This window comes from Vigna umbellata, chromosome 2 (assembly GCF_029865625.1).
Source record: "Vigna umbellata cultivar VRB3 chromosome 2, Vumbellata_1.0, whole genome shotgun sequence".
Lineage (NCBI taxonomy): Eukaryota > Viridiplantae > Streptophyta > Magnoliopsida > Fabales > Fabaceae > Vigna > Vigna umbellata.
Window position 1 is genome coordinate 555,176 of NC_142166.1, and position 16,829 is coordinate 572,004.

At 35.5% G+C, this 16,829-nt stretch overlaps 1 protein-coding gene across 1 annotated transcript; it reads left to right on the forward strand.

Moving 5' to 3' along the window:
- The first annotated feature begins 9,225 nt into the window (after positions 1-9,225).
- LOC148203105 (putative pectinesterase/pectinesterase inhibitor 61) lies at positions 9,226-13,664 on the forward strand. Its single transcript, XM_088105659.1, has 4 exons — positions 9,226-9,719; positions 9,859-10,619; positions 11,116-11,252; positions 12,618-13,664. Exons 1-4 carry the CDS (start codon positions 9,477-9,479, stop codon positions 13,313-13,315), a joined length of 1,839 nt encoding a protein of 612 aa, XP_087961785.1. The 5' UTR covers positions 9,226-9,476; the 3' UTR covers positions 13,316-13,664.
- The last annotated feature ends 3,165 nt before the right edge of the window (positions 13,665-16,829 follow it).

Consider the following 16,829-nt stretch of genomic DNA (forward strand, 5'->3'; position numbering starts at 1 on the left):
CTGGCACCCCAAGATGAACTTTCACAACATCATCCCAAATGGTGAGCTGTGCAACATTTGTCCAAATGTCATCATCCAAAATAATGGGAACCCCTTTTACCTTGGTGGTGATGATTCCATCGCGGTACCTTAGGTTGAAATAGAACACTATGATGAGATCAGGGTATATACACCCCTTTTGTTCTACAAGATGAGTGAGACCTTGAGCTCCAAAGAGATCAGGGAATTGGAAGCCATATAATCGGTAGAAATCTAGTCGGATGAATTCTACAGCCATAATCTGATGCTCTTGCATGAAGTGAATATATTTTGCATGCTCTTCTTGATCAGAGATCCATCCTTCAATGGTTGTAGGGCGAGGAGCACGAGGTCTGGATGAAGAAGCTCCAACTGCCCTTTTGCGAGGTCTTCTTGCTTAAGCCATGACAAGATGAGAGAATTTGGATATGTGAATAGTGATGAGAGGAAGAGGGGATTTTGATGCAAAAATGAGTTGGATAGAGTTTTTGGGTGCAAAGGAGTGACTATTAATCGATTATGAGGGGTTATTTATAAGAAAGATTGAAAAACTAGCCATTTGTGGCCGGTTATAGCCGTTTATAGTCGTTGTAACGACTCTATTTTCGAATCTGCACGCATGATAATCGATTATTGTAAGTGATATATCTGTTCATAAGTTAATTTCCAGAAATTGCATGATAATCGATTATTGATTGGTGATAATCGATTGTCTGTTCATGATTACCCATATTTCAATGCACATTAGGATAATCGATTATGACTCGTAATAATTGATTATGAGCGAACGAAAACCTTTTCTACAAGCTCGAAATAATCGATTATATTCCTATAATAATCAATTAAATACGCTGGAAGTACGAAAGAACTTAAAAAGTCATGAATCTTAAGACTAAGACATATCTATAACTCCTAACTCTCTTCTAAGATCATAGAACCTATCCTTAGGCAAGGCTTTTGTAAAAATGTCTGCTAATTGATGCAAAGTATCAATATATTCTATCTTTCAGTCCCTTTTTTGGATATGATCTCTTAAGAAGTGATGCCTAATCTCTATATGCTTAGTTCTAGAGTGCATTATGGTGTTCTTGGTTAGGTTTATTGCACTAGTGTTGTCACATTTCAGGGGAATGTGATCAAGGAAGATATTAAAACCCTCCAATTGTTGTTTCATCCACAGGATTTGAGCACAACAATTGCCTGCTGCTATATATTCAGCTTCAGTGGTAGATAAGGCTACACACGCTTGTTTCTTTGAGTGCCAAGACACTAAAGAACAGCCTAGAAAATGACAAGTACCACTAGTACTTTTCCTATCTATTTTACAGCCCCCATAATCTGCATCACAATAACCTATCAAACTAGGTGTAGCATCAGAGGGATACCAAAGTCCAAAGGAGGTGGTTCCTTTAAGATATTTTAACACTCTCTTAACAACAGTTAAATGAGACTCCTTGGGATTTGATTGGTACCTAGCACATACACAAACACTTTGCATAATATCAGGTCTACTAGCAGTAAGATACAACAAAGATCTTATCATCCCTCTATACATAGTTTGATTCACTTCTTCTCCAGATTCATCCTTATCTAAGTAACAAGAGGTTGCCATAGGGGTGTTGGCTTTTTTACAGGTGTCCATTCCAAACTTCTTAAGTACTTCCCTACAATACTTGGTTTGGGAAATGAAAGTTCCACCTTCCATTTGCTTAATTTGTAAACCTAAGAATAAATTCAGTTCACCCATCATAGACATCTCAAATTCACCTTGCATTATATTTGCAAAACCCTCACATAACGAATCATCAGTAGATCCAAAGATAATATCATCCACATACACTTGAACAATCAAAATATGTTTTCCTAATTTATTAATGAATAAGGTTGAATCAACCTTTTCTCTAGAAAAATCATTTTCAATCAAGAAGGTACTAAGTCTTTCAAACCAAGACGTAGGTGCCTATTTAAGGCCATACAATGCCTTTTTCAGTTTATACACATGATCAGGAAATTTGAAATCTTCAAATCCAGGAGGTTGACTAACATATACCAACTCTTTTATAAAACCATTAAAAAATGAACTTTTTACATCCATTTGATACAGTTTAAATTTCATCAATGACGCATAAGCAAGTAAAAGTCTAATTGCTTCTAACCTGGCTACTGGGCATAGGTCTCCTCATAATCTATACCTTCCTCTTGACAGTATCCCTTGGCAACTAGCCTTGCTTTATTCTTTATGATGTTTCCATCTTCATCAAGCTTGTTTCTAAAAACCCATTTTGTCTCTATGACTTGATAGTCCTCTTTTTTAGGAATGGGTTCCCAAACGTCATTCCTTTCAAATTGATTTAGCTCTTCTTGCATAGCAATGCACAACTTATCATCTTGAAGAGCTTCTTTTATATTCTTAGGTTCTATCTGAGACACAAAAGCTACTGTTAATAAAAAATTGTTTAGATTGTGTCAAGTAGTTACCTTTTTTGAAATGTCTTCAATGATGTTGTCCAAGGAGAGGCCATGAGGTTGTTTGTAGCTCTTAGGATCCATATCTTGATTTTGAGTTTCTCTATGATTGTTTTCATTTAGATACATCTCTTCAAGAGCTTCCCTTAAATAATCCTCATCACTTGCAATTGGTTTATTTGACTCAAGAGGATTCACCTCAAGGTCCACAATTTCATCAAAGACAACATGCATTGATTCTTCAATTATCAAAGTTCTTCTATTAAACACCCTATATGCTTTGCTAGTCAAAAAATAGCCCAAGAAAATTGCTTCATCAGATTTAGCATCAAACTTACCTAGATTATCTTTACCATTATTTAAAACAAAGCATTTGCATCCAAAGATTCTTAAATGAGACACATTCGGTTTTCTTCCTTTAAACAATTCATAAGGAGTTAACTTAAGAACATGCCTAATAAGCATTCTATTTAGCACATAACAAGCAGTACTAACTACATCAGCCCAAAAATATTTAGGTACATTTGATTTATTCAAAAGAGTTCTAGCTAATTATTCTAATGATCTATTTTTCCTTTCAACAACCACATTTTGTTGGGGAGTTTTAGGAGCAGAAAAATTATGATTTTTTCCATACTCATCACAAAACTTTTCAAAAGATTCTATTGAAAATAGAATGGCTTAGTTTCAATACCGAGAGGGGGGGGGGGGGGGGGAACTGGTGAAACACAAAAATAATGTTTTCTTTAAATCTTTTTCGCAAAGTAGATGCCTTTAAAAGTTTTCTTGAAACGCAAGGAAAAAGACTTTGTAGTGCAGCAGAATAAAGTCAAATGCGTGAAAAACACTGGGTTTTTATACTAGTTCGGCCAAGCCTAAATCCAGTGTCCTTCCACCACAGGAAGCAAATGCACTATAATGATCAAGGTTTTTACAACAAGGTTTTTATAGCGACATCCACGTCAAAAATATAAAACACATCTCTAACCCTCTAATCAAAATATAGGCATACACAAACAAAGAACAACAACAAGATGTCCCCTCTCCTGCAGTCTTTAATCACTTTGAACAATCCTCAAAGTTCAGAATGTCACACATTCTCTTCCTGTAATCACAACAGTGCAACTCCAATCTTCACAAGATTGATAGAAATTGATCACGAAATAGACACGTCAAGTGCAGATTGATCAGACAGTAAGAGCACACAAATTCTTTCTCGTCAAGCAATCACCAAAGATGAACACCATAGTCTTCTTGATGAATTCTTGGAGCTTTCACACTTTCTGCAAGAGATCAATAATTTGAAAGAAATCAATCAAATCGTTAGAATAACAAAAGTTCTTGCAGAAATCAAATTCGCGTCAATTTATAGCAATTCGCAACTTTGACGCATTTTAATCGACTTTGCTACTAATAAAGTCGAATATAACAAAACAATTATAAAAGTTAGCAATACGCAATGCAGTTAATTGAATGGACAATTAATGCAGTCGAATCACAATAAATGCTTGGTCAACATATTTAAAAATATAGCCGTTGTAACATTTAATACAAGCATTAACAAAATTTCAAAACTGTAACAGACTTAGTCGAATGCAGGTTGCATGTAATCGACAATACAACACAGTTAAACAAAGTTTTGAAAAACTTTCTCTTCAAAAATCCTCACAGCACACTTTGAAAAAGTTTGTTCAAAGCCACGAGTTTTAATCGACTTACTTCATAATGAAGTCGACTTAAAACTGTTGTTTTGCCACATATTATAAGTTCAACAAAAGTGTTTATGGTTTTCCTTTTCTAAAATATATGTCATGCATTCACAGATAAGATTTCATGTAAAACATAGTGAATTCATGTTCTCAAATAATCATGAAAGTAATGAACATGTAACACATAAACACATGTGTTATTAATTATGTGTTGTCATCATAAAAGACCAGAAACTCTGAGATTGTAGGTTCAGCTAAACCAGTGTTCCCCCTATCAGCAATCTCAACAGATTCATTTTGAAATTCACCACCGTGATTACTTCTTAAGGTTTTGATTTTCAAATCCTTTTCATTTTGAACACGTTTTGCAAAGGTTTTGAATGCTTTAAAAGCTTCACTTTTCAAAGTTAAAATGAATGTCCAAGTAAACCTAGTGTAATCATAACAATCACAAGTGCATAATAGTTTCCACAAAAACTTTTAATTTTAGATGGACCAAACAAGTCCATATGTAAAAGTTCCAAAGGTTTTGATGTAGAAATTGTGCTTTTGGATGAAAAAGAAGAATTTTTTTTTCCTTTTTGACAAGTAGAACATAATTTATCTTTTTCAAATTTTAGTTTAGGCAAACCTTAGAAATCAGTTTATTTAGATTTTGCATATGAATGTGCGCAACTCTTTTATGCCGTAACCAAGGATTTTCCTCTTTTGCAACTAGACATGTTATGCTATGACTAGATACACTTTCAAAGTCAATAAAATAAATATTATTATGCCTAACACCTTGCAAAATAATATCAGAAGAGTTCTTAAAACAAATAGTACATTTATCACTTTCAAATGTTACCTTGAAACCTTTGTCACAAACTTGACTTATGCTCAGGAGGTTGTGTTTGATACCTTCAACATATAATACATCTTTTATAGTCAAGGTATTTCCTCCTCTAATGTCTCCGGTTCCAATTATTCTCCCTTTGTTGTTATCCCTATATGTTACAAATCCTTGCTTCTTCTTCTCAAAATAGATGAACCTCTTTTTGTCACATGTCATGTGTCTTGAACACCCACTGTCAAGATACCACAATGACTTCTTTGACTTTGTAGGTTCTTGGCTTCCAGCATCTTCTGAGTCTGCCATTAAACAGAGATTTGCTTCCTCATCTGATTCACTAGAGCTTGAAGAACTAGAAGCATTTTCTTCCCATGCTATGTAAGCTTTCTTCTTCCTGGAAATCTTCTTTCTTTTTTTTCCTTACTTTTGTTATTTTTAGGACAGTCAGTCTTCACATGCACTAGTGCAGAAAAGGCTTTAGACGTCTGTTCTTTCGGCCTTTTAACGTCCGATATGTATCCGACGTCTTTGTGGGTGACGTTACTCAGACGTCGAGTACGCTGCCCTGACGTCTATATAGACGTCGGAGATGACCATATTCGGCGTCTATATAGACGTCAGAGGGATACGCCCAACGTTTATATAGACGTCAAATGGGGTATACCCGACGTCTATTGGCCTTGAAATGTTTTGTTTACTATAACTCATTGGATGTCGGTTTGTGCATTGACAAACGTCTATAGACGTAGGTCAGTGCACTAACCGACGTCTACTAGGTGTTTTTCTTTAAAAGATTAATTATTTTTGCAAGAAAACCATACCTGAAAAACGGAAAATTGTCCCAGAATAATATAGTATAATATGACTTTCACTGTAAATAAGAGGTCTCCTTCTGTATACCAAATCCATGTCACTATGTCTTTCACTGATCCTTGTCGACTTGTATTCAAGACGAGTAGGTTGTCATTAACTAGGATCCACAAAGTCTACTTCGTTTTGTCATGATCTACAAGTGTGCAAGAATATAAGTTATATCAGTGAGTTATGTACCATATGACTACAAACCGGACGATCAACTCTAGGTTGAGTTATGGCCGGTCGGATAAGTCAAGTATTGGCTTGGAGAGTAGACCAGAGAGCTTGGATGATCACAAATCATACCATTTAGCCTTCAATTAGACGAATCGAGATGGATTGTACCAAATTAGATTAATGTTAAAATCGATCAACTTAAGGGTAAAGTATAATTACCCATAACTAGGTCATAATTAGGCCAACGTTAATCAAAAGTCCACCACGAAACCTATAAATAAAGGTTTGAGGTAAGGAGATAAGTTGTGTGGATTTACTATTGCATTATTTGTTATTTGCCAAATGTTAAGCTAACTTTGGCATCAAAGTTCATTTTACATGTACCCAAGGATCAGTTTGGACACCAGGGATATCTCTTTGGACAACATTCAAACATCGGAAAACACATTGCAACCTAGACTGTTGACCTTGGACCCCACACCCAAAAAATTTTGGCATCTACCATAGGGCTTGAGTGATCAGCGTTAAACCTTATAGTGACCACGAGGAACATGACGAGTGATGTAGTAGTAGAGGATTCAAAGAACCCAGAAGACCAGATTAAGATACTCAAGTGCATGCAACAATAGTTGGAGGAGATACAATGTAGGTATGAAGAAGAGTTGACAACCCTTTGAGTTGAAAACACAACTATGCGTCAGGAACAAAGTGCTAGGAGTGTAGTCCCTCCTGTCCCATCCCAGCCCATCCTTTGCAGGCCGTATGAGGACCCCAAGAGAACCTCTCACGAGGGAAACTTGGGAGCCAACAAGAATCACCTATCCATGCTCACTACGAACACAGTCAGACTACTCCCCTTCACATTGGGTATAATGGAAACCACCTAGCTCGATTAGTTGACCCTTCTAGTCTTTGAGAAATATGATGGTTCAATTGACCCTGATGAACATCTTAGAATGTTCATGAACTAAATGGAGCTCTACACTTCGAGTGACCCTGTTTGGTGTAGAGCCTTCTCCATCTCTCTCAAAGGAGAAGCGTTGGCCTGGTTCAGTTCCCTACCACCCAACTACATCACAGTTTCACTGCCATTCACACTTAAGGTTTGTAGGAAAGCTTGCCACAATCCGGCCATATCAACTTACATCTTTTACTTTGGCGAATATCAAATATAGAAGGAAGAGTCACCCTACGCGTTCATAGAGCAGTCTAGGAAGACAACAACTTAAGTAAAAACTTACTATTTAAACAAGCGAAAATAAAACAAGGTCATAACTGTTCAAAAAGTTATCCAATTACATAGTTCCAAAATTAATGAAAATAAACAACTAAAATGAAAAACCCAAGTCTTCCCCATCCTCTCTCGTCTCTATTCTACATCAGAAATATTACAACAACCTCAGCTTCTGTATAACTAAAGGTCATATGATCATCGAACAAACACAAACAAGCATGTGGTAAGCTACCATTAAAAAAACAAATAACAAAAATAATATACGAATAACAACAAACACAACATATCAAACCAAATGTTCATCCCTATCACCCTTATCTTCCACATATAGGACATTAGTCTATATCCTATACCCAACCTCAAAAACCTGCTCTTCCAAATAGGGTAGCTCGAGTCGTCCCGTCCTTGTGTAATATACCGAAAAGAGTTTGAAGGTTTAAAACAATGTCCGAAATGTGGATCATCACGATACAAGCCAAAAAACAATAGTGAAGAAAGTGGTTAGATAGAAAATGATGGTTCCGTTTTGAAAGTAATTTCCAATCATGGCCAAACTCAAGCGTTTGTTTACGAATCTAAGAGACACTAAAAACCTTAGATGACATATTGATGAGAGAACAACAAATTGATTGCTTCGTCATCCAACCGATTCAATGCAATGAAAAAATATTAATCCTGAATTCCCCCAATTCGATTAAGAATATAGAATTTTTCGGCTTGATTTAGTTATTGATGGAATAAACCCATTTAGTAATTTAAGTACCAACCATAGTTGTTGGCCTGTTATATATATATCAACATTTTAACCGCCTAAATATTGTGTTGACAAATGATACATGTGAATGATTTGTTAGTACATTATTTGTAAAATGAATAGAAATTAATTTTCCTTATAAACTTTTCAATGCATTTTCTTTAACGAGACTTTATAATCATCTTTTGAATTCGCTGAATGGTAATACTGTGGATTCTTCTTAAGTGTATTAAGTGTTGAAAAGTTGTGTATAAAAACCATTTTCCTAAGCAACGAAGTTTCTGATAAAGTTGAAAAGATAGCGAAAAGTGGGAATGATAGCTTGTAAAAGTGAGAACGCTAGAATAAGGAGAATAAGTGGCAACTTTTGGACATGATTAACAGTAGAAAGGAGAGGCAATAAACTACATTAGAAATCGGACACGACAATGATGTTATTGGAGATTTAGCTTAATAGTTAAGAAATACATGCATGTCTCCTTTTTCACCATGTCATAAAGATAAAGTGATTTCTTTCGTAGACCATCTATTATATTAAAAGATCAAATAAAAAAATTAAATTACTTGAGAACAAACTGCGGTCGTGGTTCATTTTCTAAGAAAGTTACTTTTTACTCACTGAAATTATCAAAACACCATTGAAAGTTGTAGTCTCTCCTTTTATCAATTATCCATTTTTCTATCTTCCACGGCTCATAAAATTTGCCTTCATTCGTTTTATGAATTATGTGAACTAGACATTAAAGACATATTGGCTATTTTAATAAGCAATCTTAAAGAATCGTATGCCCGTTGAGAATGAGAACATTATAATAAACTGAGTTAATTAAAGATGAATTGTGATTAAGGTAATAGATACCAGGTAAAAAATCTATTCGAGAAAATCCAATAATATAAAGAATGAAGATTCAGGATATAAAATTTACTATTCATTGAATACACACACATCATTATGAGTTGACTTGATCATTAGCACTTTTTAGATCTACTTCTCTACGTACAAATACAAAGAGAAGTTACATCAATCCCACGTGATAAGTGATAAATTAACACAACAATTACTTTCTAACATGTTATAATTCAATTAATGACACGACTGGTTTACTATTGGGGCAATTCCAACTCAGCACGAACTACCATCAAGCATAGAACAATAATATAGAATAAGAACGAGGAAGGCGAAGAGGTAGGGAAAAAGGCAAAGAAAGCTCTCTCTATCTATACTATCCATTCACATCCAGTGGACAACGCTGGAAGTAGCAGCCAGCTAATTCCTAAGACGTAGACTTCACACCAACCTTCCAAATTTTACAGTGCAACACTCACTCAATCTTTACAGCACCGCCTTTTATAAAAGGCGCATCCTCCCACTTCGACCAAAAACCACTAACTGGTTATTCATACTTTCCCACACCCAACTTCAAAAACCCAATGGAATATGGCAGATTGGGGCCCGCTGACCCAGGTGGCTCCTCCCGCCGCTCCATCGCTCCTTTTACCTTACAACCCCTCCCTTCATCTTCCAAAACCAGCAAAAGAAAACTCATCATTGTCTCAATTCTCGCAGCCGCCTTAATCGTCGCCGCTGCCATCTCCGCCGTCCTCGTCACCGTGGTCCGCTCCCGCTCCTCCAGTAACCAGAACGGGTCCAACCTATCCCGCAAGCCTACTCAGGCAAGACCCGTTTTTCTTTATCCATAGAAATTAAATATAAATAGGTTAAACTCCTAAACATTTTCCAAACTCACTGTCAGTTATTGATTTCCTTTTATTGCATGACTCCAATTAAAACAATCAAATTCCGACATTGCAGGCCATATCCCGAACCTGCAGCAAGACACGTTTCCCCGCCTTATGCATCAACTCCCTCATCGACTTCCCCGGCTCCACCACTGCCTCGGAGCAAGACCTCGTCCACATCTCATTCAACATGACCCTCCGCCACGTCAGCAGGGCGTTTTTCGCCTCGTCCGGCCTCTCCTTCGCTGCCACAGAACCCAAGGTTCGGGCGGCGTACGAGGATTGCCTCGAGCTATTGGAGGAGTCAATGGAAGCTCTTTCTCGATCCCTCGACTCCATCCTCTCCCCTTCCACTATATCCGACAGCGGCGGGTTGAGACCTGGCTCTGATGGATCTACCGACGATGTGATAACGTGGCTCAGCGCCGCTCTCACTAATCATGACACGTGTGCGGAGGGGTTTGAGGACTCGAGCGGGAGCGTGAAGGACCAGATGGTGAATAACTTGAAGGACTTGTCTGAACTCGTGAGCAATTGTCTCGCTATATTCTCTGCGAGTGGAAGTGGCGATTTCTCGGGGGTGCCTATTCAGAATAAGAGACGATTGATGGAAGAAGATGATGAAGCTAATGTTTCCGATGATATCTTGGCGAAATTTCCGAGATGGTTGAATAAACGTGATAGAAGATTATTGAGTTTGCCAAAGCCAGCAATTCAGGCAGATATAGTGGTGTCTAAGAACGGTGACGGAACAGTGAAGACAATAGCGGAGGCCATTAAGAAGGTGCCAGAACACGGCAGTCGCCGGTTCATCATTTACGTGAGGGCAGGAAGGTAATTAAACAAATATAATCTGAATATATTTTTATTAATGCGAATAATATGCCCGCTTTCTATCTTTCAGAAAAGTATACGCTTTTCGAGATAACGAACATTGCACTTTTTAAATTATTGTCTTGTTTTTATTTAACTGTTTTCATTATTGAGTGCGATATATGTACTGAATGAAAGGCAACATGGTCGGCGACGAGTTACTATTGTTTGAAAAACACTTTTCTGCATGCACTCCTCATAATTGTAATAATGCGAAGGTATCATTATAATTTCTAACAATGTTTACGCCTCAATTTCCGTTAATTTAGGTTGATCTTAAATCAATTTTGTTGACTCGAAGAGGGAAACATATTCAATTAATTGCTGGTGAATTGTTATATTGATAAGCTGGTTTTGTCTTAATTTTTTACACCGCTGTTGATTGTGTTTTATGATTGCAACTGATGGAAGTATTGCATGTGGGGTGACTTTAATTTGGATATGATGGAATTTTCAGGTATGAGGAGAATAATTTAAAGGTGGGCAGAAAGAAAACGAATGTGATGTTTATAGGAGATGGGAAGGGCAAAACTGTCATTACAGGAAAAAAGAATGTGATAGATGGCATGACCACATTCCACACTGCATCCTTCGGTACATTCCTCTTTCATCGCTGCTTGTTGATTATTTTAATGCTTCTTGTTTCCAACTATACAAATTTTTCTTATCTTTTTGCACTGTGAGAAAAGTATGGGTAGAAAAATGTGAACCATTAAACATTCATGATAATTGAAAACTACAAACTTGCACGTGGCCCATGTCGTCCTACTTGTTAATGTTTATATTCGTAGCTGTCTAGTTGCATGTCTTTTCCATGTCCAAGTTAAAATCCGCTTGGACAATCTTACCCCCACCGGTACCATTTCTATGTTTATGTTGAAAGCTAACTTCTCCATAATGACGAGCTTATTAGCATGAAGTTTTTAAAAGTAAAAAATGAAATTATATTTTTGTAAACTATAATTAAATTATGTACAGGTTAAAAGCAATATACTAGAGAATTTATTAATTAATTTGAACAAAAGTAAATTTAATTTTTTGCTTGAACTCAGTGAAGAATTAGTTTTTCAAATAAAACTCGATACGTGTCTCGTAATACTTTTATAGACAAAATTAACATTTGACCGTTGTTGGTATATGCATAGTTATAGTGCATGCATAATAAATCCCTTTCCGTACACTCTTTCGAAGTCAAAAGTGAATTTTTATTTTATTGCTGAATTTCATCCAAAAAGTGAAAAGTACTTGCAGAATCTAACCACCAAAATTTGGTGAAAATTTTTAATTGATTAAAAGTAACTATAGTTCATGTTTAGAAAAATAACATCACTAACTTTGGACCTATTTTATTAATGTTTGAAAAATCCAAGTGATAAGAGAAGTGGTAGTTGGTTGTTGGAGTTTAAAGAAACCCGGCTCAACTAGAAAACATTGCATAAACCTTACGCATTATATCGCACCCTTGTCAAAGCAAATGATTATTCATTTCTTAACTTTTGATTGTACACCATTTCATTGTCATAATTACTAGTAGTAACATATCCAAAATTGAATTATCGGTTGTTGGCTAGTCTTGCAACGCAAGACAAAATTATCAATCAGGAACATGTGAGTATGTCCCAAATTAAATTAGGCAGTACAGTTCCTATTTATAATTACTTTTAAAATATAAATAAATTTTAACTATTTTCACTATACTTAGTGATATATTTTTAAACAAAAAAAATCCAAACTACAGTTTATATTTAACATTGATTACGTCATGCTAATGTACTTTTTCTCCACGAGTATGACATTTTAAGAAAAATATTAAGTTATTAGTAATATATAATGTAATAACATATTTTTTTAATATGTGAAATTTGTTTTTGTTTTTTACTTATGAATGAAAATGGATATAATGCTTTGTCAGTTAATTCCATTTAGTACATGTTCCTAATTGACTGTGAATTATGGCAGCTGCTAGTGGTGCTGGATTCATGGCACGAGATATCACGTTCGAGAACTATGCTGGACCGGTGAAGCACCAAGCGGTGGCGCTCCGCGTTGGAGCCGATCACGCGGTGGTGTACCGGTGCAACATCATGGGGTACCAAGACTCTCTCTACGTCCACTCTAACCGACAATTTTTTCGTGAATGTGACATTTACGGTACTGTAGACTTCATATTCGGCAATGCTGCGGTCGTCTTCCAAAAATGTAATATTTATGCCCGTAAGCCCATGGCCCAACAGAAGAACACCATTACAGCCCAGAATAGAAAAGACCCAAATCAGAATACAGGCATATCCATGCACAATTGTCGGATCCAACCTGCTTCGGATCTTGTACCGGTTAAGGGCAGCTTTCCCACCTATTTGGGCCGTCCATGGAAGCAGTTCTCTAGAACAGTGTTCATGTTATCCTACATGGGTGACCTCATAGATCCTAGTGGATGGTTGGAATGGAATGGAGACTTCGCTTTGGACACATTGTATTATGGTGAGTACATGAATTATGGTCCGGGTGCAGCTGTGGGCCAACGGGTCAAATGGCCTGGATACCGGGTCATTACTTCTTCTGTGGAGGCAAATAGGTTCACGGTGGCCCAGTTTATATCCGGGTCAGCCTGGTTACCATCCACTGGAGTGGCTTTTGCGGCCGGGTTATCCGCATGAATTACACAGCAACGTATATACAGATGAAAATTCCAACGAAGCCTCTAACACGTTTTCAATTCTTACGAACTAGAAAGAAAATTTCAACCTCGCCTATATGCAATTTAAGAAATGGAAAATGGCTCATTTTTTCTTTTTTTACCAAAATATAGTATTTTGGTCCTAATCATTTATATCGATATGATGCTAGTATAAAGGCAAATAAAACAGGGCTTTACATGGCAACTTATGTATTTTTATTTCGTACTGCCGCAAAATCAAACATCTTTTATATTGATGAGTCAAAGTGCCATTGTCATTTAATTGATATAATTAAATGAGAAAAGAAGGTATAATCACGGTTTCTGCATATTAACTCTGTTCCACTTTGCATTATCACGTTATTGTGCTGCGTGCTTTTTCCCTATCCTTCGAAGAGCCTTATTAGGCTCACATTTGTTAATGCTTTCTGTGCAGGTAGTTTCTTTTTCCTTTATCTTATTGGCTTATTAGCTAGCCAAATCTTTTTCTGAACGTGGTTCTTTCAACAAAAACGTGGTTATTCGTGGTATGATATAAATGAATTTAAGTTCTTAGTGTGTATTCCTGAAAGTTAAAATACGAGAGGGGATTAATAAAGGAACAAAATTAAGTTTATTTCTTAACTCATGTAGTATAGAGGTTAACCTAACTCAGTCTAAGAAATACTATCATGTGAGTTTATTCATTAAATATAAAATAACAAGTTTTTTTAAAGATTATTAGAAATAAACGGAATAACTGTGAAAATAGAATATAGTAAACAACTAGCAAAATGCAATATGTTGAACTAGTTAAAAGACATGAATTATACAATTTGTTGCTTGGAATCACCACGTCATATTATAACTTGTAAGCTCAACATCACCTAGTCAAAGAACATCTCGGAAGCTCGACAAACCATAGTCGGGTTATCAACAAAAAACAAACCAAGGTTAATTAAAAGTGAAAATGAACTAACGATTATGTAGACTTGAAAATGAAAGTGATCTTGAAAAGCTTATAAACATAAGCAAGGAAATCAATTATGCAAATAAGGAAGAAAAGATAAAATAGAATAAATAGTTTAGTTGGTGCTTAAATTTAGCATTATTGTAATAAAAAATCAAAATTCTACGCAACAAAAGTTTGAAAAGCTGTAAAAGTTGTTTTGTCCGCATTTTGTGTGAGAACGTGTGTTGTTGCCGTAACAATTGATTTCTGTTTTGTCTATTGATGTGGTATTGCACAATTCGAGCTTCTGTAAGATTTAGGAAAAATCCAATGTAATAAAAGGATGATGTGATATTGTTAGATGTTTATTATTAAGAAAACACATGTTTTTCACAAGTGTGTGTAACTCAATTGGCAAAAACACCATATTTGGATTTTATGGTCTTGTGTTTTTTTATTATAAGAAAAAAAAGCCATTGCCTTCATAAAAAAATTATAGTAACTTACAAAATTTGTAGGTAATAGAATCTTATTTAAGAATTATCTTATGAACAAAATCTGTAGGTAAATTGGTTGTAGTAAACGTTTTCTACGGATAAATATGTATGTAACGTTTTTGTTTGTGACAAGGCTAAAATCAAAAAGCTAAATCCATCATCAACCACACGCAGGAAAGAAGATTTTGTGAACACAATAAAAATGTATGGTACAAAAAGAGAATAATAAAAGTATGAAATTGACCATGGCCTTAATCAAATACCCTGCCAAGACAGCATACAATTAAGACGAATCAATATAGCACATTAATAACTATAAATACAGAGATATATTTTATAGAAATCAACCATTACATAACAACATATTAGCACACTGAAAATTAGAGAGATAATAACCTTCTTTAAGGCTTCCAACAATCTAAGAAACTGCAGCACTTTCAACCATTCTTTGAACTAAAACCTCCACGACCAAAACGCTCTTTACCCTTTGATATGTTAATAGAAAAAAAAGATCCATACATATCTCCCTCAATGAAACTCTTAGTATAACTACTTTGCGCGACATTAGGGGCATAAAAAATTAACTTATCGTAGAACTCTTTGAATGGAAACAAACTAATAGATGGGTGCATTCTATACTGAACATTTAGCCTATGTTTGTTGTATCCCAAACGGACAAGCTTCTTAAACAAACTCCTTCCAAAGGTAGCATTTTCAACAATCTAAAAAATCAATTATGTTTTATATATTAGATATCTAATTTCATTTCTTTTAGCAATGATAAAAAATAGCACAACTAAACAAAATTATCTTACTTTTTGTTAAATTTATATGTGACACGCACACACTGATTCGTTGATAAAACATATATGATAAAGCCGCATACACATAAAGAATGTTTCTGATAATTTAGTGTATATTAATTGATCGTGAACAGAGACTTTAAATAGGCATCTAAGTGGGTTATATACATTTGGGTATAAAAACTAAAAAAAAAAATAAAACCAATCACTAACTACCAGGCTATAGTAAACGAAATAAAAACCACTAACTCTGAGCTGCTCAAGTAAAGAGAAAATAACAACTGCCAATATCTGGCTACACTGCTACAATGCAATTGAGAAATAAAAACTAATATGCGGCTTAACTAATCCACGACACTTAAAATAAAACATTACTCGAAATTACAAAACTATCTTTCATAATTTAAGTGTTTATCGAACAAAACTCTTCCATAAACTTCAATGTTTCTTTTCTTCATCTCGATCAGTTTTCTGTACTCTTAAAATGATGTTGTAGGCAGTGAATTCATGAATATATCATTTATTTTCTTGCTTCCTATATGTTCTAGTTCCACTCTTCTTTTCTTAATTTTTTCTTAGATACAATGAAAACAAACTTCAATATGCTTACTCCTTTCGTGATTGACTAAGTTCTTTGCAAATCGACTACTGATCAGTTATCTACTTGGATCAACACATTCTCTTCTTGTATCATTTCCAAACTTTCAATAGTTTTCTAAGCCAGATTACATGTCAGACACTTCAGGATGCTGTCATATATTCAGCTTCACACGCTGATTGTGTCACAACGAGTTGTTTCTTTAAGAGTCAAGTAAATGTTGTATTGCCCATGAAGAAAACATAACCAATCGTGATCTTCTGGTCATCCACATCTCCAGACCAATCATTGTCTAAGTACCCACTAAGTCAATAGTTATCGTGACATTAGCATGACCGTTTCAATAAAGGGATTTCTAGCTTCTCTTGCTCGTCATCTACTTCTCCTAAGCATCACGAAACTTTTTCTTCATAGTCTATACCTTAGCCCCATAGTGGGCTCCAATTGTACTTACAAAGTCGAGTATACCCTTTGAAGAGATTGTAACTTCATGGATTTCTTCATTCCGTCCTTCGTCAACTACTCTTCATTTCTCCTCTTGATGCTAATTGTATTTACGAGGCCGATTGTGAAGAGAATGTAACTTCACGGATTTCTTCAATCTTTCCTTCGTCAACTGCTCTTAAGTTCTCATCTCAGTACTCATTCTCCATGGATGGATGAGT

Coding starts and splice junctions, on each gene's coding strand:
- LOC148203105 (XM_088105659.1), top strand. CDS start 9,477: ATGGAATATGGCAGATTGGGGCCCGCTGACCCAGGTGGCTCCTCCCGC. Junction 9,720..9,858: donor TATCCCGCAAGCCTACTCAG/GCAAGACCCGTT, acceptor CCGACATTGCAG/GCCATATCCCGAACCTGCAG. Junction 10,620..11,115: donor ATTTACGTGAGGGCAGGAAG/GTAATTAAACAA, acceptor TGGAATTTTCAG/GTATGAGGAGAATAATTTAA.